The sequence below is a fragment of the Glandiceps talaboti genome, chromosome 13 (genome assembly GCF_964340395.1).
Source record: "Glandiceps talaboti chromosome 13, keGlaTala1.1, whole genome shotgun sequence".
In the NCBI taxonomy this organism is placed as follows: domain Eukaryota; kingdom Metazoa; phylum Hemichordata; class Enteropneusta; family Spengelidae; genus Glandiceps; species Glandiceps talaboti.
Window position 1 is genome coordinate 19270764 of NC_135561.1, and position 27276 is coordinate 19298039.

General features: G+C 34.5%; 1 protein-coding gene across 1 annotated transcript; it reads left to right on the plus strand.

The window, feature by feature from the left end:
* Positions 1-26291, plus strand: LOC144444791 (uncharacterized). Its single transcript, XM_078134329.1, has 21 exons — positions 1-120; positions 319-558; positions 1596-1733; positions 2267-2377; positions 4009-4131; positions 6013-6111; positions 7011-7121; positions 7458-7559; positions 14151-14264; positions 15023-15121; positions 16003-16110; positions 16379-16492; positions 16933-17028; positions 18251-18364; positions 21472-21567; positions 21829-21936; positions 22352-22450; positions 22926-23039; positions 23432-23545; positions 25077-25184; positions 25917-26291. The coding sequence occupies exons 1-21, from the start codon at positions 48-50 to the stop codon at positions 26030-26032; spliced, it is 2397 nt and encodes a 798-aa protein (XP_077990455.1). The 5' UTR covers positions 1-47; the 3' UTR covers positions 26033-26291.
* The last annotated feature ends 985 nt before the right edge of the window (positions 26292-27276 follow it).

Consider the following 27276-nt stretch of genomic DNA (forward strand, 5'->3'; position numbering starts at 1 on the left):
CAAAAGTCATTTCAAATTTGGCTCTGACAAACTACGTATCAACGAAAATGGTTATGGTGTGGTGGTTTAGTGTGGTTATCATTTATGCCTTCTGTGGTCTCTCCCATGCCAACAGTATAGGTGAGTTATATACTTTTATGTAACAAGGCAATAGCAAGACATATAGAATGAGTCAAGCAGACCAAGTTAAGAAAGATGACAGACACAGTCAACCGAGAAGCTTCAATGAATGATACAAAATCACTGCGTCTACTGGAATACCTAATAACTATTCTGCTATCTATTAACACATTAACTTTTCTTTGTTTCTTCTGATAGGCAATAATATTGGCAAAGGCGAAGTTCCACGACATTGCCATGAGTTACGGGCAATGATAGAATCTGTACGCTATGAACATATTGACTATATATTCGCTGGCGTAGATGTTAAATGTCATAAAGACGGACGTTTTGAAAGCTTGCAATGTTCACATGGAATATGTGCATGCCTTACACCATATGGTAACATAATTGCGAGAACATTCACTCCTGCAAACAGAGATCCACCAATCTGCAAAGGTAGGGTTTTATTGCCTGGGTCGTGATATGCAAATAGTTGATTTAACAGGTGTTTACTTTACCAAACAATCATAGTTTCATACCTGTTGCGCTGTAAATTTATTTTATAATTTGTTTTCCAAAAGTAATCTAGCCGTTTTTTCGAAAGGCAACAGTTTCACGCCCTATCCTCTGCGCTTCTGGGTGCATACAATACAGTGATTAGGAAAAATCCTTGATGGTTTCCATCTCATTACATGATAATTCTACTCCGCCAGGTGACAAACATTTGTCATTATGTCATCAGTCGGCCTGAAGAGGCGACGAGGATAGGACGTGAAACTGTTCGAATTCGAAACAACAGCTCGTCCAGTAGGATAGATTATAATCATATTACGTCGTAATCAACATCATAACTTGATGATTGAGAACATGCATAGACATACATCATAGGTACATGTAGTTACATGTATTGGTACCTTAAAACAACAATTACTATAATTTAAAAAGGCAACATTTTGAAACGAAGTAATTGTCAAATAACACCATCACAGAATTATATGTCAATATAAAGCCGTTGACATAATACAGTACATTTCATGTCTATCAAAAAATATTTCAGAATAATGGGAGCGAGACGGAAAGACAGATAACCAACCAGCCAGCCAGCCAGCCAGACAGACAGACAGCCAGCCAGCCAGCCAGCCAGACAGACAGACAGACAGACAGACAGACAGACAGACAGACAGACAGACAGACAGACAGACAGACAGACAGACAGACAGACAGACAGACAGACAGACAGACAGACAGACAACCAAATATCCAGACAGACAGACAGACAGACAGACAGACAGACAGACAGACAGACAGACAGACAGACAGACAGACAGACAGACAGACAGACAGACAGACAGACAGAAAGGGGGAAAGGGGGAAAGGGAAATTATGACGTAATAGCTGAATCAATATGTGTTGCAGTTCTACTACAATAGGCAATCAACATCTCAGTTTTTGGGTAGTAAAGACTTTACCGTATGTAATATGTCCCCATGTAGGTTTAAAGCCAGGGCAGTGTCCATGGAGCAGATCTGTTGATTCATGTAACATCAAGTGTATAAGCGATGCCGAGTGTCCTTCTGATCATAAATGCTGTGATACAGACTGTGGAAAGACATGTGTAGCACCCGTACAAGGTAGACACATGTTTATATTAGCAATAGTTTTCATGACATTTACATACTGAGAACGTAAGTGTATATTTAATTGACTCTTATTCAGCTGAAACAATATTGTCCAAACTAAATACCTGAAAGTGATAACTAGTAACCATAGGTACTAAATAAATGATAGAATTATTTCAAAAGTATTGTGACTGTGTGTAAACTATCAAGTTTTCATTTCTGCAAACATTTTGTTCACCACAAAAAATGTGTCCACATTATGTTGTTACAATTAATACCTATAATACGATTTTAAATACTGTGATAAAATGAATATTTTTATATAATTTGCAATTAACTAATGTAATATAAATGAGATGGAAAGATAATTTCCACTATAATTATGGTGAAGAATTATCATCAGCTATATTTTACACAGTTTACGTTTGTAATTATCCAGAAAATATAAATATTTTATAATTGATAGTAATCATATCTGTTTAATGTACATTTCTTGTAATTTTTTTTCATCTATGGTAATAAACATCGGTAATTATCATTTTCAGAATGTTATCCATCAGAATTTGCCTGTTCTGATGGCTTGACTTGTGTTCCTAAGTTTCACATCTGTGATGGATTGCGTGATTGCCCTAATGGTGAAGATGAACTTACTTGCAGTAAGTCTCAACCAATTTGTCGTTCATGACAGAATACTTGAAACTAGTAATGCAACTAGTTATGTAACAATGTCTAAGTAGCTAATTTAATTGAAAATCAAGAATATACATTTTTTGAATAAATTGCCATACAGGAACTAGTTGTGAATTTATAATAATAACAATAATAATATGTCTAAGTTTTGGTGCCTATCATTAAGTATAAGGCTGGGGATGTCACTGATAAGGGTAACTATAGACCTATTGCCCTTTCATCTGTCATTTCAAAAGTGCTTGAATATGTTCTACTTAACTATATCGAGTCACATTTGTATATTTCTGACAATCAATATGGCTTCAAGGCTAAACACTCTACTGACCAATGTATATATCTCGTGAAGGAAGTTATCCAGTCAAGTCTCATAAGAGTCCAATGTTTTTATGTTTTACGGATGCTTCTAAAGCATTCGATCGAGTTAATCACTTGTCACTTTTAAAAAGCTTTTACTGAGAGGAGTTCCTGTAATTTTTGTTCGTTAGATAGTATTTTGGTATAGATCTCAGCTAGTGTGTGTTAAATGGGGAGCTGACGCCTCCTCTACCTTCACTGTTCATAATGGCGTTCGCCAAGGGGGAATTGTATCTCCCCGTTTTTCTAACGTTTATATTGATGAGCTGAGCCATCGTTTGTCTTCTCGTAAGGTTGGATGTCTGATTAGTAGTAGACTTTTGAATTACGTTTGATATGCCGATGATTTAAGTTTCTTCAGCCCCTCTAGCAAGGGCTTACAAAAGCTTATTCATATTTGCGAGTATCACGGTATCGAATATGATATTATCTATAATCATAAAACAAACAGTTTGTATGGTTGTGATGCCCAAAAACTTTAAGCTTTTAAACACCCCTGTTATTTCTTTGAATGATAATAGGTTTTGTTTTGTTGACTTGTACAAATATCTGGGTGTATTTGTTCTCAGTAGCTTCATGGGTGATGATGATATTACTAGACAAATGCGATTACTTTACGTACGTGGTAACGTTCTATGCAGGAATGTTGTATTTTGTTCTAATCAAGTAAAGGTTAAGTTGCTCAAGTCTTGTTGTTCAAATTTATACTGTTGTCATTTGTGGTCTAATTTTAAGTTGAAAACATACAACAAAGTTCGAGTTACGTATAATAATCACTTTAGGAAAAACTTTAATTTGTCTAGGCGGTGTAGTATAAGTTCTATGTTTGTTTGTTACTCAGTTTTGTCCTTTGGTGAACTTGTCCAGAAAAGTGTTTATGATTTTGTTAAGAGAGTTTTAGATAGTAGTAATATTTATGTACAGTGTATTTACTCATGTATGTACCATGACTCCCTCCAGTGCAGGCACTGGAAAGATATTCTTTATTGATTTATATCACTATTTGCTTTTTTGTATTAGTTTGGATTTTGAGGATTTTTATATGTATTTTCTTGAACATTATTGGTGTATTTCTTTTATATGAGCCTTGAGCCTGTTCCATGTGTTTGTTGATATTTTTGCACGATACAGTACAACAGCTGTGATTAAAAATTAATTTTAACCAAATCAATATATAATACATAAACGTTCTATTTCAGCTGAACCTCGCTTTGAATGTGAATACATAAACGTTCTATTTCAGCTGAACCTCGCTTTGAATGTGAATTTGGACGAATGATACCAATGTCGAATAAATGTGATGGTTATCCCCAGTGTCTAAACAAGGCTGACGAGGGAAACTGTGAGGACCATGAAGAAAGTACATGTGAGTGATAGTAAAAAATGGTTATATAGAGTGTAATCATTGTGTCAGGATGATAGATAGATAGTTGTGTAATCTATGTACCTCGGCTACTATCAACGCAGGCGTAACGCTGGCGGCGTCCTTTAGATCTTACCAATATTCAGCTCGGCATGATCTATAAGGACGGTGATGTCAAATTCTTACAATGTAACATTCGTTAATTACAGGGAGATTGTGAGGTCACATTTTACCAACTGGTCCTTGGGGGATGGTGGGGTGGGGAGGACCATATGCCAGAAATTGTAAATTAGGGGGTCTCATTTTACATTCAGTCATTATTTTGTATTTATCTTTGCATTATTTTGTGACTTGGCATGATGACAGCGCTGCCTCTGGTTACAAATCCTACTGCCACTTCATCCCACCACTACCACCATTGTAAAGTAATTTCATAATAGTTCATTGACATGCAGTGAGGTAACTGTTAATTGTGGTGTGAGGAGAGGAGCAGGTCTCACAGTAGTAGGGGAGAAACAGTGTTGCACTTGCAAGATATTGGGATAATGGTCTGCTCGCCAGAATTCTCCACTTTCTTCCCTTCAAACAAAAGAGAGTGATGTTTAGCAATATTGTCCCCACCCATTTTGACTACGCAGTGAATATCTGGTGTAACACGGCCAAGACTTCTGAATACTGTTAATCTTTTATTGATAGGGATATCACGTGGTACAAATACAGAATATAATGGGGAATACCATAGCTAAGGCTGGAGTACTCTTCAGTCAAACTGTTTACTGTTGTCTTTCATTTCACTTTTTGATGTAGCTTTTTTTTGGTTCTATTTTTTAACTTTCCCCTTATTCTTGTATTGTTTGTCACCAGTTTTCATTATTTGACTGTACATCTTGCACAACAGGGATCATTGGAAGAACAATGCTTTTGCACTGCAATGCCCGGTCTGTATAGTAGCATAAAATGTGACCCTCCCCCAAGTCCGTTGTACTATAAATTATCCGCCCTCAAAAGCCTTTCTCTAGAACAGGACCCTCCCCCTGTTCAAATATTTCAATAAAAAATCCTATCTCAAAACCGCCTCCCAGAGCCCTGTGTGGCGTATACATACAGGACGCCCTAGGTTCGAATCCCCTATAAACAGGGAATTTTCCACACCACGTTGATACTTTTCAAAAGCATTCATTGTTTCCCTGTAGTACCACCACATTGACTTTGTGTTTGCATTAAATCAATGCGTGTGTTTGGATCGATGTCATTGGTTGAGTTGAATGTCAGAACTCCCAAAGACTAGATTAGATTATCGCACAACTGACAATCTCAGGACATACTAAGGTTCACATCTCCACTCCACCACATTATCCCCAATATCTCACCACACTGTTCTTTCTTTAGTACTGTGAGACATGCTCCTCTCCTCACACCACAACTAACAGTTAATTCACTACATTTCCTTAATATTATTATTATAATATTACCATAATAACCCCATCAATTCGACTGCTCTTTTTAATCGACCAGCCACGGAGTCTTAGAGATAACATAATAATTCTTGCATTTCGACCCCCCCCCCCCCCCCACCCCACCCTTGTAGTTAGTGAAGGCTTCCTCGATCCTAATCAGGATGTGGGAAGAACCAGACACATATACCATAATAGAACGTGTTTCTGATATAGTAGTTTATCATTCCGGAAAGCAATTACATTATCTGTAGCTTTAAGGAAGTTTAGTCTGCTCACTGTTCTGCGATTTGCAGGACGAAGTTGGTGTAGTTTCCTTCCCATATCAGAAACATTTGTTTCCCTTGAACAATTTCCAAAGACAAATCAAGCTACTTAAATAAACACATACCAGAAGGCAATAATAATTAAAAGTAACTATTTCTTTTAGTTGAGTGTCAGGCAGTCTCTGGAGAATCAACAATACCCGAACGTTACGTTTGTGATGGAGGTGAAGATTGTACAGATGGCAGCGATGAAATGGATTGCGGTAAGTGTTTTCATTTAGATATAATTATAACGTTTAACCTTAATTATGTACTATACGACTGTTATCCCAATACATTCAGTCATAACATTTGTTGAATGGCATCTAGAAACATGGACACATGGATAACAAAAGGATTACTTGTTTGTATCGTTGATGAGTAACACAATTTTACTGTGTTTTCCTACTTCTACCATGCTTTGATATTTTTATTATTTGTTATAACTATAGAAATATTTTCTTCGATATGCTAAATGAAAGGAAAGCTGAAACCTGCACCAGCGTCAAATAACCAAAGATGTGTTCACTAACGATTGGGCATTGGACTATAAATATCCATCGTATCTGTTAATTAGTGGTTAATATTTGTACGTGGTGTACTCGCAAGCTTACATCTTGCGTCAAAGCTCGCTTTTGAATCTCTTACCCTATGCTAAAACTGGACAAATTGTAACTGGGATATCATTTTTCAATCAGCCAACCACAATATATTCGCTGAACTTACTGTTAAAATGCCAATAATTAGATATTTTACAGGATAATCAGTGATCGCCGTCATCAATAAGAAGTATAGAAATATGTTGAAATTGTGATCGTTGTTAAGGTCTCTGATTTATGGGTGGGGACCCAAAAATGAATTTATTTTTATTATCGTGTGTACAGCTACAAAAATAAGGTTACCCACATGTGATGCAATACGGTATTAGGTGTATGTTATTAAACTTTTTCAAAAAAAATGTGCCAGTTGCAGCTTTGCGAAAAGATAAAAACTAGAACACTATCATTAAATATTTAGCATAAATTATCCATAAGATAATTAAGATCAGCGTTTTCCCTTGTAATTCAAGTATATCTCCTCAACAGTAATTCATTTAATTGATTTTTTGTTTGCCCTCAAAAAGCCTGTGATAAACCAATGCAAAGTAAGTGTGCTAATGGTAGATGTACGTGGGAATATAATATCTGTGACGGTTACAACGACTGTGGTGACTGGAGTGACGAAGATGGCTGTGGTGAGTTTATGAGAAGAAGAAAAAACAGTTTTAAAAAAAGTGTCAAACTTATTTCTGTCTTATACAAGTTGTACTGACTACGCCTATAATATCAACTTGCATAATTATGCTTTATGATTGTTGGTGATAAAATGGTACCTCAGTAAGTTACTCAGTAATGTGTGTGTGTGTGTGTGTGTGTGTGTGTGTGTGTGTGTGTGTGTGTGTGTGTGTGTGACAGTGTATGTGTGTGTATTTCATAGCAATTATTTTCTAACAGCCATTCTGTTGTTAATCTGAACTCTTGATACAAAGTTAAATGTACAACTGCTAACTAAATTCTGTTTGATGTTACAGTATTAATACCCTGTGACAATGGAATTTTGATAACAGAGAAAGATCTTTGTAATTGGGACGATGATTGTGGAGATAACTCCGATGAAGTGGACTGTGACAGAGGTAAGTATAACATAACAGTACGTCCTTGCTCGTGATGACGTTGGTACTTTCAAAACACAACCATGGTGTGTATTATATAATTGATTAATCATGTACACATAGAGCCACAAGGAATGGCACATACGCCAAAATGTTCTTATCGTAAGATGCGATATCATTGTTTTGGCACCTTGATATCAATCAAATGCTCATTCTCTATTGTAGACTTCCTATCACTCTTGTTCAATGAAAAGTCCTCGTCAATTGGCCGTTGTTATAGGCGAGGTCCTAGTTGGCAGACATTTATGTTTGTCCTTCTAATACATATATACTCGACGATGGTTCACTGCTTTCATTATACTTTCAGTTTGCTATGGGAGAGGGATCAGTTTCGTAAGCGTTTGGAATACTCAGTCAGATTTATCCCGTTGCCATTGTTATCATGAATTACACTAACTTACCGTTGTTGCTAAGGTTATGTTATTGGTTGCTATATGTGTTTTGATCATTTTTTGAAATCTCATCATTATATTGTTTGTTAACATTTAAGATGACTGCACTACATCAGTTGCTAAGGGAATGGTGTTGTTATGCTGTCAGTTTTAGAAATTGACAGTTATCAATACATGTATATTAGAAAATACACACAATACTGTTTGACTTGTAGCAAAAGGGATTGTTTTGAATGTCTTTAGTTTTGGAATAAATGCTACACTTGACTACTCCATCACTGCTGTTCATATTTCGAAATTTCATGCACACAACTTGTTACATTTGCGAATTGCATTATAAATATTATTTACATCTGTTAAGGGCTTGGTCATAATTACTCGCGATAGTTGCGTTTATTTTATGGAAGTTATTTTCTTTACAGCTAATATATAATTCGCTTGTTCCTAAGGGCATGGTTATATATGCAAAACCACGTGACCGATCGAAACTTGTTGTTTGCAAACGTCAATTATTTACTCATAGTCTAAGTAACGTGACTGGCATTTCAATTCCAAGACAATCTTGAGGTTTATTATCAGTTAGGGGCAATCTTGTCTTTTAAACATCAAGATTAATATATATATATATATATATATATATATATATATATATATATATATATATATATATATATATATATATATATATATATATATATATATATATATATATATATATATATATATATATAATATATATATATACATATACAGGACAGTCCAAGATATCGTAATTTTAAAGTTAGTGAAGAGATATGTAATAAATTCAAGGACGATTTATCAAATGGTGTATATGAACGTAGAATTCGAGCAATTGATATGAACTTGGAGCATTTTGGTGTAGATGAAGCTTTATTTAAATTTAATGATCTCTTCTATGGACTACTTCCCGATAGACGTACTAGGTCAGATAAGAAACGTCCCAAACATCCTGTAAATGAGTTGTTTGATGGAGATTGTAGATGTACTAAGATAAATTTACATAAAGTTTTGAGGTTGTTCAGGCGCACAAGGTCTTTAAACGATTTAGAATGTTACAAGGCTTTAAGAAGCGAGTACAAAACATTGATCAAGAAGAAAAAACAACTATGTTGTGACAATAGAATTTCAGAGTTCAATAAAGCAGCACAAGATAAGGATAGTAGACGATTTGGGGGTTTTATCAGACAAACCAGGGTTTCTATTCCGTCCTCCATTAGTTCACTTGAATGGTTTGAGTTTTTCAAATCTTTATTTAATCCAGGTACGCATAATCTCAATTACGATTATTCCGATCATTGGAAAATCTTTGAATCTACCGTGGCAAGTTTTGGGAGTGGAGATTTTTCTTCTGCCCACAATGATCTGGTTTCTGATGACATATTGAATTATCCTATCACAGAGGAGGAAGTGGAAATAAGTATTAAAAATTTGAAAACAGGAAAATCACCTGGTCCTGACGGTATCCCTCCAGAATTTTATAAACATTGTTGTCAAAATTTAAGTGGCATACTCTGTCATTTATTCAACACAGTTTTCAGTTCGGGGATTTTTCCTACGGCCTGGTCGGAGGGCATTATTTTCCCGATTCACAAAAAAAGGATCTAGACAGACAGCAAGTAATTATCGTGGAATATCGTTACTATCGATTACAAGTAAAATATTTACAAGAATATTGTATAATAGGCTTTGTAAATGGGATGAGATATTTGAATACAGAAGAGAAGAACAAGCTGGTTTCAGAGCGGGGTACAGTACTATAGACAATATTTTCATTATACACACTCTCATTCAGAAATACCTGACTACCAAGCGGGGTAGATTCTACTGTGCATTTATTGACTTCGAGAAGGCATTTGATAGGGTCGATCGGGTAGCTATGTTTTTCAAACTAGGTAATGCGGGTGTCAAGGGAAATATGTATCGAATATTGTACTCTATGTACAGCAAGGTAAAAGCCTGTGTTTTAACACCCTCAGGACTAACAGAATTTTTCAACTGCCCAGTAGGGGTCAGGCAAGGTTGTATTCTGTCCCCCTTTCTCTTCTCCTTTTTTATTAATGATTTGCATGAAGAACTTAGCTAGCTCTGATCATATCCTTGGTAATGATGTTGGGTGTTCAATTGGTTTGCTCAAACTGTTTTATCTTCGTTTTGCCGACGACCAAGTTTTCATGTCATATAATGCAATTGGAATTCAAAGACTGCTTTCTAAACTTAAAAATTACTGTGATAAGTACAAATTGAAAGTAAATCTTAATAAAACCAAGGTTATAGTGTTTAGAAATGGTGGGGTATTAAGGAATTATGAAAAATTGTCTTATGGACAACAAACAATTGAAACGGTTTCATACTATGTGTATATAGGCTTGAAACTGTCTTCCCGTGGAATCTGGACAAAAGCTCAAGAACAATTGGCTGAGCAAGCATCTAAAGCTATGCATGCTTTAATGATCAACCTCAGAAAATTGGGCCGAGTGCCAATTCCAATGTGTTTTAAAATTTTTGACGCTAAGATTCTGCCGATTTTGCACTACGGAAGTGAGATATGGGGTTATCATGAAGGGCAAGCCATTGAAAATGTTCATATAAAGTTTTGTAAATTTTTACTTTCATCACAGAAATCGTATATCCATGCAGGGGCATGAGGCAACAATTCTGGTGAAACTCGAAAATGATAATGATGTCATAAAGGTAATAAAGGCCCAAGTTAGCTATGAGTCACATTTACATACTTTCTTCTTTATTTATAGTATATTTTGATAAACTCATTATACACGTCTATACATATTTGTTATTTTGGGTATAAGGCCAGAAATGGAATGATTAAAAATACTATATGTATCTACTTGTACACTTTCTGGTCTTTTAAAAAAATGAAACATTTTTTTTTATAATAATCGCAGAAAAAGTTTATATAAATATGGAAGACTCCAAAAAAGAAAAAAGAAAGTATATGGATAGACATGGTGCAAAATCGACGCTTAGTGCGCTTGCGACAGCTGACGCGACGTTGACGCGCTCCGCTGCTTGGCGTGCGCGCTCGAGCTGAAACGTATTCCTTGCTTAAACTTGTAATACAGAGGGGTAGGACATGGCATCGAATAAACCAATCAGGACGCTTCAAATCGAACATGTGACCCATGAATTTTCTCTCGAAGCTTGATACCACCTGCTGCCCTCTTGTGGTGAGATATATATTTCGTATGTTGAAATACATTGTGGCGTTTGCGGGACAGTAAAACTGATTGCCGAAACAGCATATTATATGAACTGAAGCTCCGAAACGGTGCGTCTTTTGCGAGGGATATAAACAAAAATACAATTGATAATATCTTGGTTTTATCAATATTTGATGCCGTAGAGTTACGGTAGGCTCGAACACACAGTCGATTCCGGTCTATATAATTTTCATAAAATTATGTAAAAATAATCATTAAACATTAGTCGTCATATCTGTGTCTCTTCAAAATATACCTTCGAATGAAAGAGAAAACGTAACAACATCATTTGACTGAATAAACAAATACTCGTAAGTTTGCCCGAAACAGAAAGCGTCCGTGAACGAGGGCGATGTGGTTTCAAGCTTACGACGAAAAAGAACACCAAAGTGTCCTACCCCTCTTTTTTTAGCAAATGAGCAAATTGAGCAAATTGAGCAAATGCCGAGATCGTGGAGATTGAATTTTCAAAATCCAGTGGACGGTTGCAAAGATTCGAATCATTCGAGCTCGCGATCGCGCGACAAGACAGATCATTTATATGACCGTTGGGCGCCACTCAATGGGTACACCACAGCATACACCGTGACATGCAGCATACATAGTTAGACATGCATTACGCATGTTATTGTTACGTCCCAGTCCGCCGTATTCTATTTATATTTCAGCGCGTTTTGTGTATTTTAATTAAATATTAATTATTGAATCAAGATAATGAAGTAATTATAAACATAATTATAAACTTGACGGAACTTTTTGATATTGTCTTTATTCATGTTATTCAATTGTTGATAGACACTAGAATTGTTGCCTCATGCCCTTGATCCATGTAGCAGTACGTGGAGAGTTAGGCCGTCCAACTTTAAGAGCATTACGGTTGGTTAAAATAGTTAAATATTGGCTCAGAATTCTAAACATGAGTCAAAGCCGTTATGTTTTACATTGCTATTGTTTACAGTGTACATTAGCAAATGCCAACAAAGAATGTTGGGTGAAAAATCTTAAATCAATTCTATTTATGTACGGTTTTGCTGAAACATGGTACAATCAAGGGGTTGGAGATGAAAACTTGTTTGAAATCAATTCCCGTCAACGCTGTCTGGATATTGATTTTCAGAACTGGTGTGATATTGTTGGTTCATTTGATAGGTTGCGTAGCTATAAAGTATTTAAAACAGATTTAACCCTAGGGTCGTATCTTACGATTGAGATGAAACCTATCTTTCGTTTAACTTTATTAAAGTTCAGAGTTTCTGCTCACAGTCTTATGATTGAAAAGGGCAGACATTTGGGGATCCAACACAAAGACAGGCTATGTCCAGTGTGCCTGGATAGCATTGAACATGAGAAACACTTTATATTTATTTGTCCTCTTTATGAAGAACTCAGAGAAAAGTATATTCCCGCAATCTATACAGACAAACCATTATCTGATTATAAATTTTTGAGGTTTATGAACAATCAAAATCCCACTGTTATAAGAAACGGTGCAAGATATTTATTTTATGCTTTTGAAAAAAGAACACTATATTTACAAGACGTTGAATAAGAACAAAAAATGTTCTCAATTTTCGTATTATATTCTTTGAATCTCCCATATTATGTTTTGTATTATATACTAGCTGTACCTTTGACCTTAGACGTTATCTTGATTTCTCTTTTTCCGAGACTGTACAGTGGGCCAGTGGCCAAAGTACTCATTGATTAATAAACATTATTATTATTATTATTATTATTATTATTATTATATATATATATATATATATATATATATATATATATATATATATATATATATATATATATATATATATATGTATGTATATTAATATGTGTGTATGTGTTCAAAAGAATTGATTTACTAAATACGTCATAAAAATAATAAACAATGAAACAAAATTTGTAAAAATAACTACCACATAATTCATTTATTGAGAGTCATAGTAGATTTGGAGTTTCGACGGAGAAGTACCATGAAGTGTCAATGAAATAGTTCACATAATTATGCAACAGAAGAAGTCCAAGTGTTGCCTTCATTAGGGTTCGACGCAGTTCAACGCGAAATTCGTGGCGTGGCAATATGCAAACACAATGACGTGGCAGATACCGTGTATTACTCCGATATTCGGCAGCACAAACCTGAATTTCTATCACTTTCCATCACTCCAAGATCCATACAAGTACTTTAGTCCGCTGATTATTGTTCACTCTACATTCATGGTCTTTAGATGTTTCTGACGGAGATCCTTCTTCCAGGATAGCAGTCTCGACCACTCAGTCCTTCAACAATCTCTGCCAATATCTCGAAGTGTATCCTTTTATATGGCAACTTGACACCTGACCAAAGCATTAATAATATTGACTTACATTCCAGGAACGTTAATTTCCACCTGGGCTAACGAAGGCGCTCTCCAATGTGACCTACATCGCATGTAACAATGTCCGTATCGATTTAAATATGTATACCCTCTCGACCAAGTCCTTTCTCTCGACCAAGTGCATCAAACTAATTATAAATAATTAAATTTACAAAATATTGGAATCATAACTATATATATATATATATATATATATATATATATATATATATATATATATATATATATATATATATATATATATATATAGATAGATATATATATATATATATATATATATATATATATATATATATATACATATATATATATATATAAATTGATATTACTGGGAAACATTTACTACATTATCGAGTTGATTCGTTATCGATTGGTTATTCTGTGATCCGTTGTAACAGCTAGGACAACTGGTTTCAAAATTGCTTTTATTTAATAAACGTTTTCATCTTTTGTCAAAGAGGGCGGTGTCCACATCATTCATACGTTTTGTTATAGTCTTTTTATATAGTATTCAATTTTCATTTCTTAATATGTTTCTTCTAGAAACATGTCAGGATACCTTCGCAGCACCATGCGATAGTGGAGAATGCATTCATTTGTTTGCCTTCTGTGATAATCACAGTGACTGTCCTGATCAAAGTGATGAAGAAAACTGCCGTGAGTGCATATGTTGTGTTTTTAATTTATATTTCAAAATTTAACATTCTATTTTCCTGCTAAAGCCATGACAAAGCACACGGTCGTCCAGGTCACCTGTGCATGCCAGGGGGTTCCGCTCCAAGAAATGTTTACAAAGCAAAAATGGACAGAAAGATGAGAAAATTGGTATAAGAGAATACTAGTAGATACAACTAAGATATACCATGCAATTACGCATGGTGCTTCAAAAACACGAAACTATTGAATTGTCCAACTCATGCTTCTAAGTACCCCAAACGCATGTGCAACAGATTAGGCACAGTACACAACACCTTGGGCTTTTTATTTCGTTTCATGTTCATTTAATGACGTGACGTACTATTAGGTATATGCAAATTGTTTTAAATGTCGGCAAGTAGCATCGGAATTCGCCAATATGGGCTAATTTTCAGCAATATTCAAAACATCAACTGTACAGAATACCATTACCATGTATTTGTTGGTCTAATAAACATACTTAAGATGAGACAAAATTCATTTGCACTTCATGATCATAGAATAGCCATAGCGAATAGCATAGAGAAAATATAATTACCTGTAGTGGTCCATAGATACCAGCATATTGCTGTGTTTTATATAAACTATACTACTTTATCAGCGACATTTAATAATGTATTGTAATGATGTGTTAAACAAGTGTTTGTATAGGAAAGTGACAGGGCTTGGCTTATATATGTTTTGATGGTCGTCTTTATTTTTCAAATTTCTGATTAAAGCTTGTGAACTTGATTGTGGTGATGGATCATGTGTACCTGCTTGGTCACGTTGTAATGGCTACCCTCAATGTGAAAATGGAGCTGATGAATTGGACTGTCGTAAGTGATTATTCATCTAAACTGCTGTACACTGTAATTATAACTTTTTGATATTTGCTTAATAGTAAACTTACATACCATTAAAATATATTCTCACTCTAACTGTATTCAGTTTATTCAGCTGAAAATATAATGATGGCATCAGCTCCAAAATGAACTCACTTTCACTAGCAAATTCAGAAGAACTACATGAATTGAAGCCAGATTTTCAAATATGTCAGAATACATTAGAAATTATCTTTCAGCTAAAACCTTTGAGTACCAAAATGTATTACGTTTGAAACCAGGCTTTACTATATTAAGCTGTTTAAAATATGTTTATATTGATGTATACTACTCTTCCTGTTGTCCCCTTTGTTCACACCATGCCTTTTATCGATAACAGGACACCGTGTGATGTATTTCAGTGAACAGGGCCGTTTTAACACAATCAAAATGTTGCTAGCCATCTCAATGGAACAGTACATCAATTAGTAAACCACTTCTGAATAGGACATCCACACGTGCTGCCATGCATGTCTAAGGCTTTGATTTTAGTTTAGCGTATCAGTATGACTATGTCTATTGCATTTCAAGGCCTCTGTCCCCTTTGCAAGGACTTACACTTCAAAATTTACTAATAAATAAGAACTTAAAGGTTAATATAAGTTACAGAGAATTTCTTTTCGTGTCTGAAAAGCTTTATAATGTAAATTACATAGTTTTCGTAAAGTACTTTCTTCTGTGGAACATAATAAACGCTGAAATTTACATAAGTTTGGATGTATAAAAATATCTTCAGAAATATACATAGATCTAAACTCATAATAATAAGCGGGACATTCTAAAAGAAAATGAAACAAGTAGCATCTCTACATTCCTTTCCATTGATATCTTACTAGCTTGTGAGGAACCAAGGGTTGATTGTGGTGATGGCTATTGCATTAATGAATACTCTCGTTGCGATGGTTACAAAGATTGTGAAAGTGGGACCGACGAAATGAACTGTCGTAAGTTAATGGTCTTCTTTTCATTAATTCTTACGAACTTTGTAAATATTATTGAACCTGAAAAATCAAAAGTAATAGTTAACCAGAGGTCTTGGTATTGACTTTGTTTAGAGGAGATAATTCAATTGATTTCTTTAGGAATAACTATAGCAGTAAATTATTTGATAGGTAAATAACGCCATTATTACAAGTGAACAATTAATTTTGAATTCCTATAAGGTATACGATATGTTACACCTTTATTTTGACGATTTATTTGAATGTCTAGCTTGTAATGAAGAAGACGGGAAATTCATATGTGACAATGGAGTTTGTATCGGTGATTATTATAAGTGTGATATCGAAGATAATTGTGGTGATATGAGCGATGAAAACAATTGTGGTAAGTGACATTAGTAAATTTTCACATGTCAATTGATAAGCCCTCATTTTGAATTTCAAAACGCATTTCAATTAACATAGTGTACTTTGTTCAAGATTAATCAAACCATTACCCGTTAAAGTCAAGACAAAGTACCTTCAATATTAACTCTACAAAATATTGATGTCAGGAGTCATAATAATTTCTATAATAAGCCAATAATACATGTTTATACTCTGTTGGAAACAAAACATTGGAAACAAGCCCCGAATCCCCAAAATAAGATAAGATCTTTTAAATGGCAAGTTTCGAGACATTTGTGAACTTTGATTTTCTAAGTGCATTCTGGAAAATAGAGCCGTATTACTGGAAAATGAATAGCTGTTCTATAATATTTGACTTAACAACATGCATACATTAAAAAATGAACTTAGGGAGTTTTTTTGTTTTCATCACCATAGATCATTTTGTTTGTGACAATGGGCAGCTAACCTATGGTAGCTATCGCTGCGATGGTGGCAAAAATTGTGATGATGGAAGCGATGAAAAGGACTGCCGTAAGTGTTGTTTTAAAATCAACCTCACAAGTATTTATTACAATGCAAATTAGTTCTATTACGATTGATTCAAAATGACCCCTGGATCAACTAAAATCTTATCAACATTACTGCATTTTGCCGTCTGACAAGACAGAATTTGGAGTACAATTGCTACATTTTAATGCATTGACATTTCTTTAGAGGTTCTACTTTTACAATGTACATAACGTAGAGACGATCCGTTAAGAAATATCAGCTTAAGATTAGAAAATGTAACAATGTTGCCAAGATTCTTTTCATTACTAGACAATAAAATAAAGTTGTGTTGATGAGACATTTTATCGAGTCAGGCCACTTTCGTGAAGTCAACCTGTTTCAATTGTATATTAGAAACCTATAAAGAAAGGGTCATAAATTGAGCAAATGTACAGCAATTCTCTTGTATAGGGTGGGGTTCTGAAGTGTGGTCTCTATATGTGTATGTATGTGTGTGTGTGTGTGTCTGTGTGTGTGTGTGTGTGTGTGTGTGTGTGTGTGTGTGTGTGTGTGTGTGTGTGTGTGTGTGTGTGTGTGTGTCACATAAACTAAAAAAAAAACAGCAGGCGCAGTGTGTTCAGATGTCGCAGAGGGCAAATCAAGCACGTTATTGAATATGAATTGGTTTTATTTTAATTGATTAGATATTTTTGAGGTTGAATTAAACTTATTCTTCCGTACTTCTACTTTTCCTGGCTAGTCTTTAATCCCAATTAATATTCTCTCTTCGTTAACTGTCGTTAAACGTTTTCTATTCATACCTGTATCTACTTGAAAACATGTCTCAATTTATAACTACTAATGTCTCAGTTACAGTAATTCTTTTGTTTCCGTCGGAACTTTTGGAAGATAATCACATCAAATAACACCCACTAGTATACTGGTTAGAGGTGAAGTCAGTTTTATTCAAATCAAAATCTTATATAACATGTTTGCTCGCCCTGTGGGAATTAATATTGAACAAGACCAGATGAACTCATTAAATAATCAAGTTCTTAGGGATTATTAAACGATTGTTATAAACAGCACAGTCCGTCTCTTGCTATTGAATAGCATATGTATTGCATATGTACGGCAACCCTTGTCCTTGCAACCCTTGTCCTTGCACCCTTATTTCAAACTCTTGATTATTCACGACCTGCGAAGTGTTTCTATGTCTCTATGGAATGGAACTTATTTTTTGTAATTTGGTTCAATATTGCAGCATGCGATCGTTATGAATTTGAATGTGGTGATGGAACATGTATTGGTAGTTACTATCGTTGTGATGGTAGTAATGACTGTGAAGATGGCTCGGATGAAGACACAAACTTTTGTGGTGAGTTTGAGGAAAATAAAAGTACCTTGTTATACATATTTCGTAGGTGAATTTGAAGCAATTCTCAGTTCTTTAAATTCATGAAGTTGTTTCTGAGTTAATATTTCGTTTTCTTTAAATACTCGCTTTACTATATTGATTCAACACCACCACCACCACCACCACCACCACCACCACCATCACCACCAGCAGCAACAGCAACAATATTTCAACACAATTAGCAATTATTTATCATGCTTTGAGGACAGAAAGGACGTTTACACCGATCCTACATTGCACGACCTCTCTTAAATAGAATTGATAAACATTGTTTAGAAGAGGCCTGTTGTACATTGGGTCAAAGCATTAGCGTTAAGATATTTCTTAACAGTTGTCTCAAGATAGTTAGTATATCTAAACCTAAGAAATGCAGTCATGTCGAACATGTACAGTGATCTATATATATATATGGTCTTTTATTCTGTACATCCAAGGACATCGGCCCAAAATACAAATGTAGTTGCTTGATTTTTGATGACAGTAGATAACTAGGAAAAAAATAAGTAAGTGGGAAAGTTACAAATGAAATTATGATAAATTTACATAAATCTCTCTACGTTATTTCATTGCATGAAATGTAAATACAACAAGGCGTTGAAGAATATGTACATTATCTGATGAAAGTAAATTGATGAGTTTATCAGTAGTTGGAGGTTAAAAGTAAAAACGTGGTAGATACTTCGTTCTCACAACATTAAAAAAGGAACAAATTAACAGAAAATGATATTCATCCTCTACCACATTTGAATCACATAGCTGGCATAACCTCATACATCTTTCAATACACGTTTTCTATCTGTTTCTACTCGCAAATAGTGCTAGGAGCAACGAAGTCTTGCAAGCATTTGCATGTGAACGGTGGTTCTAACTGAAAATACATATCTTGCAGGATCAAGAGTAAACTTAAATCTGCGATACCAATTTGACTTTTCAAGAGTACAAACATCACCATACCATTCACAAAACCAGATTTAAACTGAATGCCTCCCGTAAGGGAATCACTAATTATGCAAATAACTCATTAAACTAAAAAACTATGGTAACAGGCTTTGTTTTTTTGGACAAGCGTGCTTTCTTAGGTTAATGTGTGTAAGAGTGTATGATACTGCTTACTGTAGTCTTAAGATATAGCCTAATTACCGAAAATCATTAATTATGCAAGTTATTCATTAAAACTGAAAGGTACATCAGCTAACTTTATAGGACATACACAATTTGTTATGGTTAATGTATGTACTGAATTGTATTGAAATTGAACCATGCAGTCGTAAGATATAGCCTAATTACCAAGAATCATTAATTATGCAAATTATTCATTAACACTGAAAGGTGCACCAACAAGCTTTACAGGACATATGTGATTGTTATGGTTAACGTGTGTATCAAATTTATTTGGAATTGAAGTATGTATTCTTAAGATATAGCCTAATTACCGAAAATCATTAATTATGCAAATTATTCATTAACACTGTACGGTGCATCAACAAACTTGGTAGGATATATGTGTTTTCTTATGGTTAACGTATGTACTAAATTATGTTGAATTTGAAGTATGTATTCTTAAGATATAGCCTAATTACCAAAAATAATTAATTATGCAAATTATTCATTAACGCTGTAAGATACATCAACGAATTTTATAGGACAAATGTATGTTATTATGTTTAACGAATATACTAAATTATATTGAAATTGAAGTATGCAGTCTTAAGATATTGCGTAATTAGTTGGTTACATTAATATGCAAATTTCTGTAATTAAACATTAACAGATCTGGCTCAAAACCTAATCAGGTCTAGCTATTACCCTAAAATTATATATCCAAAATTTCATCATAATCGAGCCAGCCGATTTTTAGAAAATGATGACACAGACAGACAGACAGACAGACGGACGGACGGACGGACGGACGGACGGACGGACGGACGGACGGACGGACGGACGGACGGACGGACGGACGGACGGACAGACAGACAGACAGACAGACAGACAGACAGACAGACAGACAGACAGACAGACAGACAGACAGACAGACAGACAGACAGACAGACAGACAGACAGACAGACAGACACACACACAGACACACACACACACACACACAGAGAGACAGACAGACAGACAGACACACAGACAGACATTCCCCTTTTAATACCCTTACGGGAGGTAACAAACATCTCTTGAATTCATCTTTTAATAAAGGTATCCACAAAATCATTTACATTGTTTACTGCTTAATAATTCCAAATATCCTGCAAATAATAATTGCACACAACCGAAAGATTTTTTACATCACGAACCCATGTTTTCCTAGATCTAACTCCAGATTCTTCTATTTGAAATAACATATTATGACATTTTCTGGGGTATCTATATGTTGGCATATTAATAATTTTTGCTCAGTACTTTAGACACCGTTTTGCAGTAAAAAGAAATATTGGGTAGCGGCCACACCGTCCAAGAACTGACACGTTTGTTGCGTTTTCGGAGACGCCTAAAAATGTACAGTGATCTTCATTTCGTGTAGTTCTAGGCCATCGGCTCTTAATACAATAAAGCAAATATTAGATACATGACGAGTAAAAAATATAGATATGTACAAGACTCATTATTGTCAAGCATTTTCTTGCAGAGTTTCATTGCATGAAATATGTAAAAAGCTAACCTTTATATGATATAAATACTAAGAGATGTCAATGAATCAATGAATTTACGTTCACTAGGTGGCTCAAAATAAATTTTTTGGAATATGTTTTACTTGCAGTGTTCAGAAAAGAGCAAATAACTAGAAAATGTCTATCTTCCACATAAGCTAAGTCACATGACAAGCCAGCATACTCTCATCGTTGTTCCTTCTATACGGAAGATAATGTGAACAGCGACGAAAAGGTGCCAAACAAAAACAAAAAATGAATATGTATTTTCAAAACGTACAGCATTTCAGTTACAGTTTCTAGATAGCTTATCCACTGAGCAATCCTCACTATGCCAAGTTTAGCGACGTACAATCATCTTCAGTCGTCTTCCCATTAACGAAATATTTGTGTTTACCCCTTTCCTTTGTTACTAGATGGCTTTATATGTGATAATGGTGAAAACATCTACTGGGCTTCTGAATGTAATGGTTACTTCGATTGTGGCGATAATTCCGACGAAATACATTGCGGTTAGTGATTAAATAGCGAAAATAACTTTGTATTATTACACCGTTATAGAAATCGATGGTTTTCTTTTTATATATTCCTTGTTCCTATCAAAGCTATTGTAAATGTTGAATATTACTTGTTTGTCCCTTTGGGTGAAGTGAGTAATGATCCAGAAAAAAACAACCCGTGTCATATGATATGTACATTGTATTCATCACCATGAATGTCTTCAGTTGTTTCAAATGCAATATATTATTGCTCGACTTATTATATTCTGTCAGATTGCGATCAATATGAATTCAAATGTGATAGTGGTCTTTGTACTTTGAAGTACAACAGGTGTAATAAGTGGGACGATTGTGGTGACAACAGTGATGAAAATGACTGTGGTAAGAAAATTAAGTTTACTGTGTTTAAATATTTCGAAGTGGTAATGTGGATAAGAAGTTGGTTATCTATTTTAGTAAAGACAGACATTTGCTTTATCAGGTCCAGTGCATGCGTCTATCTCTTCCCCATATTGGCGTTTGTGATTACTTGTGTCTACAAAGTTTGTTTACAGATCATTTCCTGTTCTTACCATAACAAATTTGTTAAACAATTGTTAGAATTTTGTAATTAGATTTAGTCTATCAAGTAGAAATACATACTAAACATTTTTATTAATCCAAAACCTAAAACAAATACGTATTTCTCATCAATAATGCATTTAACTTATTTTGCAGATAACTTTTCAATTTACTTTTGAGTAGCTCTCTTAATACACACTAAAACTATACAATCGTATCATTATCATATTCATAGAATGGTATGTCTGTGATGATGGCGAGGTATTGAGTCCAGGGGATCATTCTTGTGATGGACATTTTAATTGTGGAGACCACAGTGATGAAACTAATTGTCGTAAGTATTCCTGTCTCCTATGATTATAATATGATAATGTTGTACACGATGTAAAATAAATAACATTACCATTAAGGAATTTAGACGTGTTCACAATTCACACTGGTTACAAGTATGAGAAATTGAAAAACATTTAAATTCCTGCAAAGTATGACTTAGCTAGAACTGTTTTGTTTCATTTTTTGCAACGAGGCACAAACCTTACACTCACAATTTTGTATTTTCATTCGTCAGAAGTTCGATTTTTCTCCATTGAACCTTCCCAACATCATAGAGACTTAAAAAAAACCTGTGCCATCATTCCATCACATTTAAATTCACTTTATTGAAGATATACATTCTTACAACTTGCTTTAACACGACTAAAGTTTATATAAACATTCTGCAGTTAGTGCATTTGATTTCCTATGTTATCCATTAACCTTCCTTGATGTAATTCATTTGATGATTCTACTCCCTTTCTTACACGTACCAGCATGTGACGCAACTGATAGCAAATGGCGATGTGATAATGGACTATGTATATATGATTACCAAAAATGTAGCGGTTACGATGATTGCGGTGATAATTCAGATGAAAGGGACTGTGGTGAGAAAATCTATGCAGTCGATTTAATTATTGATAACAATAATATCATCTATTTGATTAAATCACAATTAGACGACGAGTCACTTTTCTGTGTATTTTTCTGAGTAATATAAGTTTCTATACTCTTGCACAACAAATAACGTCGATGTCACTTTCCGCCGTATTCTCGTGAATGTTACTGTCCTAAACAATGAAAAGATAGTCGTGTATATTTAGGAATGAAATAACGAAATAACAAAATAAATACCTATCAACATTTTTTATGAAAATGACACTTTTTAGATAATTATTTTACCATATATCAGCAAGTAACAAGTAAAATTATCCGTATTCAGAGTATGAGTGACCAAAACGTTTTGTAACCTATATTTATTTGATGTTTTTTTGTTCAGAGAAATACATCTGCAAAGATGGGGAGGAAATCGTTATTTCTCCAGAAAACGTAAGGGGGATAGAATGTGACGGTAATGCAGAATGCATGGACATGAGTGATGAACTGAACTGTGGTAGGATATTTTTAGATTCGCAATTTAATTCAGTTAGGCTTTTATATTTTACATGATACACTCACAACATATGTCTGAATATCAAATAATTGATATACGTTCCTATAATAATATTAATAATAATAATCTTTATTTATACTGGATAGTTCTTTAAGCATATAAACACTTGTCTCCCAAGAAGTCCAGTGAGGGTCATCCCTCATGGGTTCAGTGAAATGATCTGAAGCAGATATTTTAATATTGCAATTGTTTTATATAATCTCATTCTCGATCAGCTCATCATAATAGCTTCCACCAGGTATCCACCATGGCTTCGTCAGTGTTTTCTGAAGCCACGATGCATGCGTGACTTCAGTCCCAAATTCTCGGAAGTTGGTAACGTCCTCCATCACGATTTATCTAAATGGTTGTAATGTCCAAATATGAATAGTTTCCTTAATCCCTTTAAGTCTCCTAAACCAATCCTGAACGTTTGTACAGATCAGTTTTCATCATACAATCTCATTCTCATTATTTACAATTATCACATAATAAAGTACAAATATGTAACGACAATATAGATAAATAAAATAACTAATGAATGCTTACGTACCTACCTGTATACATACATACATACATACATACATACATACATACATACATACATACATATACACACACATACGCACGCACGCACGAATGCACACCTGCCTACCTACATATATACATACATACATACATACATACATACATACATACATACATACATACATACATACCCACACACACCTGCCTACCTACATACATACGCACGCACGCACGCACGCACGCACACACACACACATACATACATACATACATACATACATACATACATACATACATACATACATACATACACACATACATACATACATACATACATACATACATACATACATGCATACATGCATACATACATACATACATACATACATACATACATACATACATACATGCATACATACATGCATACATGCATACATACATACATACATACATACATACATACATACATACATACATACGTGTACATACATACATACATGCATACATACATACATACATGCATACATGCATACATACATACATACATACATACATACATACATACATACATGCATACATACATACACACACACACATACATACATACATGCATACATACATACATACATACATACATACATACATACATACATACATACATATCGAAAGCCTGCCACCAGAGCAATTGTAAATTGATGATATCAATTCTCAAGATAAATTTTTTTCACCTATCTTTCTTATTATATCACTTTCGCATACCTTTCTTATTTTATAGTTTCTTTTGCCAACAATGAATAACAAACATGAACTTGGTCTGTTTTGTTGATAAACGAAACCTAAGCAAAAATAAAAAAAAATAAAAACCTATTTCTCATTACATTTTAACAAAACGTTTGCAAGATATGTATTTGTTTAATTTTTCCGTTTTCCTGTACGTGTGATATAACATCATTCTTTATTGTAGAATGTCGAGCCTACCAATTTCCATGTGCCAACACCAGATGTGTTGAACGTTATGAACGATGTAATGGTTATGATGGTTGTGGAGATATGTCTGATGAGGCTGATTGTGGTACGTTCATATTTGTTTTAAACTTCTCAAGGATTTGATATTTCCATTCTTGTACGTTTCAAACACATGGAAGGACTTGTTTTCATTAGGGACTGGTCAGTTTCCTCGGCCAAAGGGGTTAATGGCTTGATAGGGACTCACTTTGTTTTTAAAAATTAGAAGTGTGGTGATAGGTAGGTCAAATTGTTTTTATTTTTCACAGGGAGTGGGGTCACTGTCATTTGATATTTTACAGGGAATGAGGTCACTGTCGTTTGATTTTTTACAGGAAGTGGGTCACGGTCAGTTGAGTTTTTACATGGAGTGGGGTCACTCTCATTTTGATGTTTTACAGGTTGTGGTCACTCTCATTTTGATGAAAGATAAAAAGTTCCCATCTATCCCAGCTCTCGGCAATTTTATTACAAATGACGGTTTATCACAAATTTCAGCAATTATTACAATGTCGGTTGTACACTGCTAACACCCACCTATAAAATAAACAGTCCCTATGAAGCATACCAATCTGCTTTATGGGAAATAATACTTCGTTTCCATACACATTCAATTGTGGTTCCGTCCACTGTACGTGTATGACCATACGACATATCTAAATGACGCTTATTGTCACCCATATAAGTCATCAATCAATCACCAAATTAATTTGAAATTATCCAATTTTAATAAAATGTCATAACTAAATTGTGTTCAATATGACATTAACAGTTATTTTTTCCATACGTTTCTCTGTAGTTTGTTCGGAGGCACAGTTCAAATGTGACAACGGCATGTGCACAACAGCCAGCTATGTTTGCGATGGTTATGATGACTGCGGTGATAATTCTGATGAAAAGAATTGTCAAGATTAGACCAATGTTAATAAATCAATCATAATGCATATTTTGACTTGTCTTTAGAAGTAGATAATTTAGTAAAGAATCATTTTTAATAATATCCTTATATCAATTCAATGTATAACATTTCGATCAGTACAACAACGATACGATAGCATTGCATAATATGTTTATGTAGTTCTCTTATGTATTTGCATGTGTTATGCTAAAAAAAAATTGATTTTGATTATGAATGTTTCCCTATTAAAGGATTGCATCCTTTCAATTACGTAAAGCTAGGTGTGAATAAAATCACTCTCGGATTGTTCTGAAAGGTTTTGTTTCGAGTAGTTTGTTTTATTTATTTATTTATGTTAAATAATCCCTGCAAAGTGTCTCTCGATGTGTATCAATTTGACTCATGGTCACGGCTTACCTACAGACACAGCGACAGACAGACAGTCTCGTTCACTCACTCGCTCGCTCGCTCACTCACTACCTCACTCACTCACCCACTCACTCACTCACTCACTCACTCACTCACTCACTACCTCACTCACTCACCCACTCACTCACTCACTCACTCACTGATTGCTTGATAGACAGATTTAGAGTGTTTCAGAATTTGTTCAAGGTGTTCTTACCATTTAGCGCTAGCATAGCATGAATGAGTCTACCTTTTGGAAAACGTTTTGCATAAAAATAGTTACTGTAAAGAACTTCTTTTCAATCCAGTCAGTGTCCCTAAATTTCCAACGTGCACGAGTATCAAGTCGATATTATTACAAATACAGTTCCCAAAATGCGATAATTTCATAAATGCTGGTGTCTGTCATGAATATTCATAATACTGTAGTCCACCATAGGAGATAATCTGTAATACTCTCTGAAATGGTAGTTTCAAAGGTGTTATATGAGCTCTGTGAGCATGTTACATGGTCAAAGTCAGCTAGCATAATGAGCATCATCTTAATCCGACCCTATTTATAAACAGAGTAGGCCTCTTAGGGAATTGGACGTTTAAATAGAGTTTGGTCAATATATAACAATATCCTACAATGGAAATGATTATTCTACAACAAATAACAAAACAGGTTTAAAATGATCCTGCAAATCATAACCCTTTTAAAATTAACATGTTTTTTTCATACCATATATTCCTTCTCATCTTAATACATTGCCTCAAATTTATTCTCTCTCTTGTGCTTTTGAAAAAGAAAATTGGGCTCCCTTTCTATGTGCTTTAGAGAGATAAAATGAGTCAGAAGGAGATCAAACTT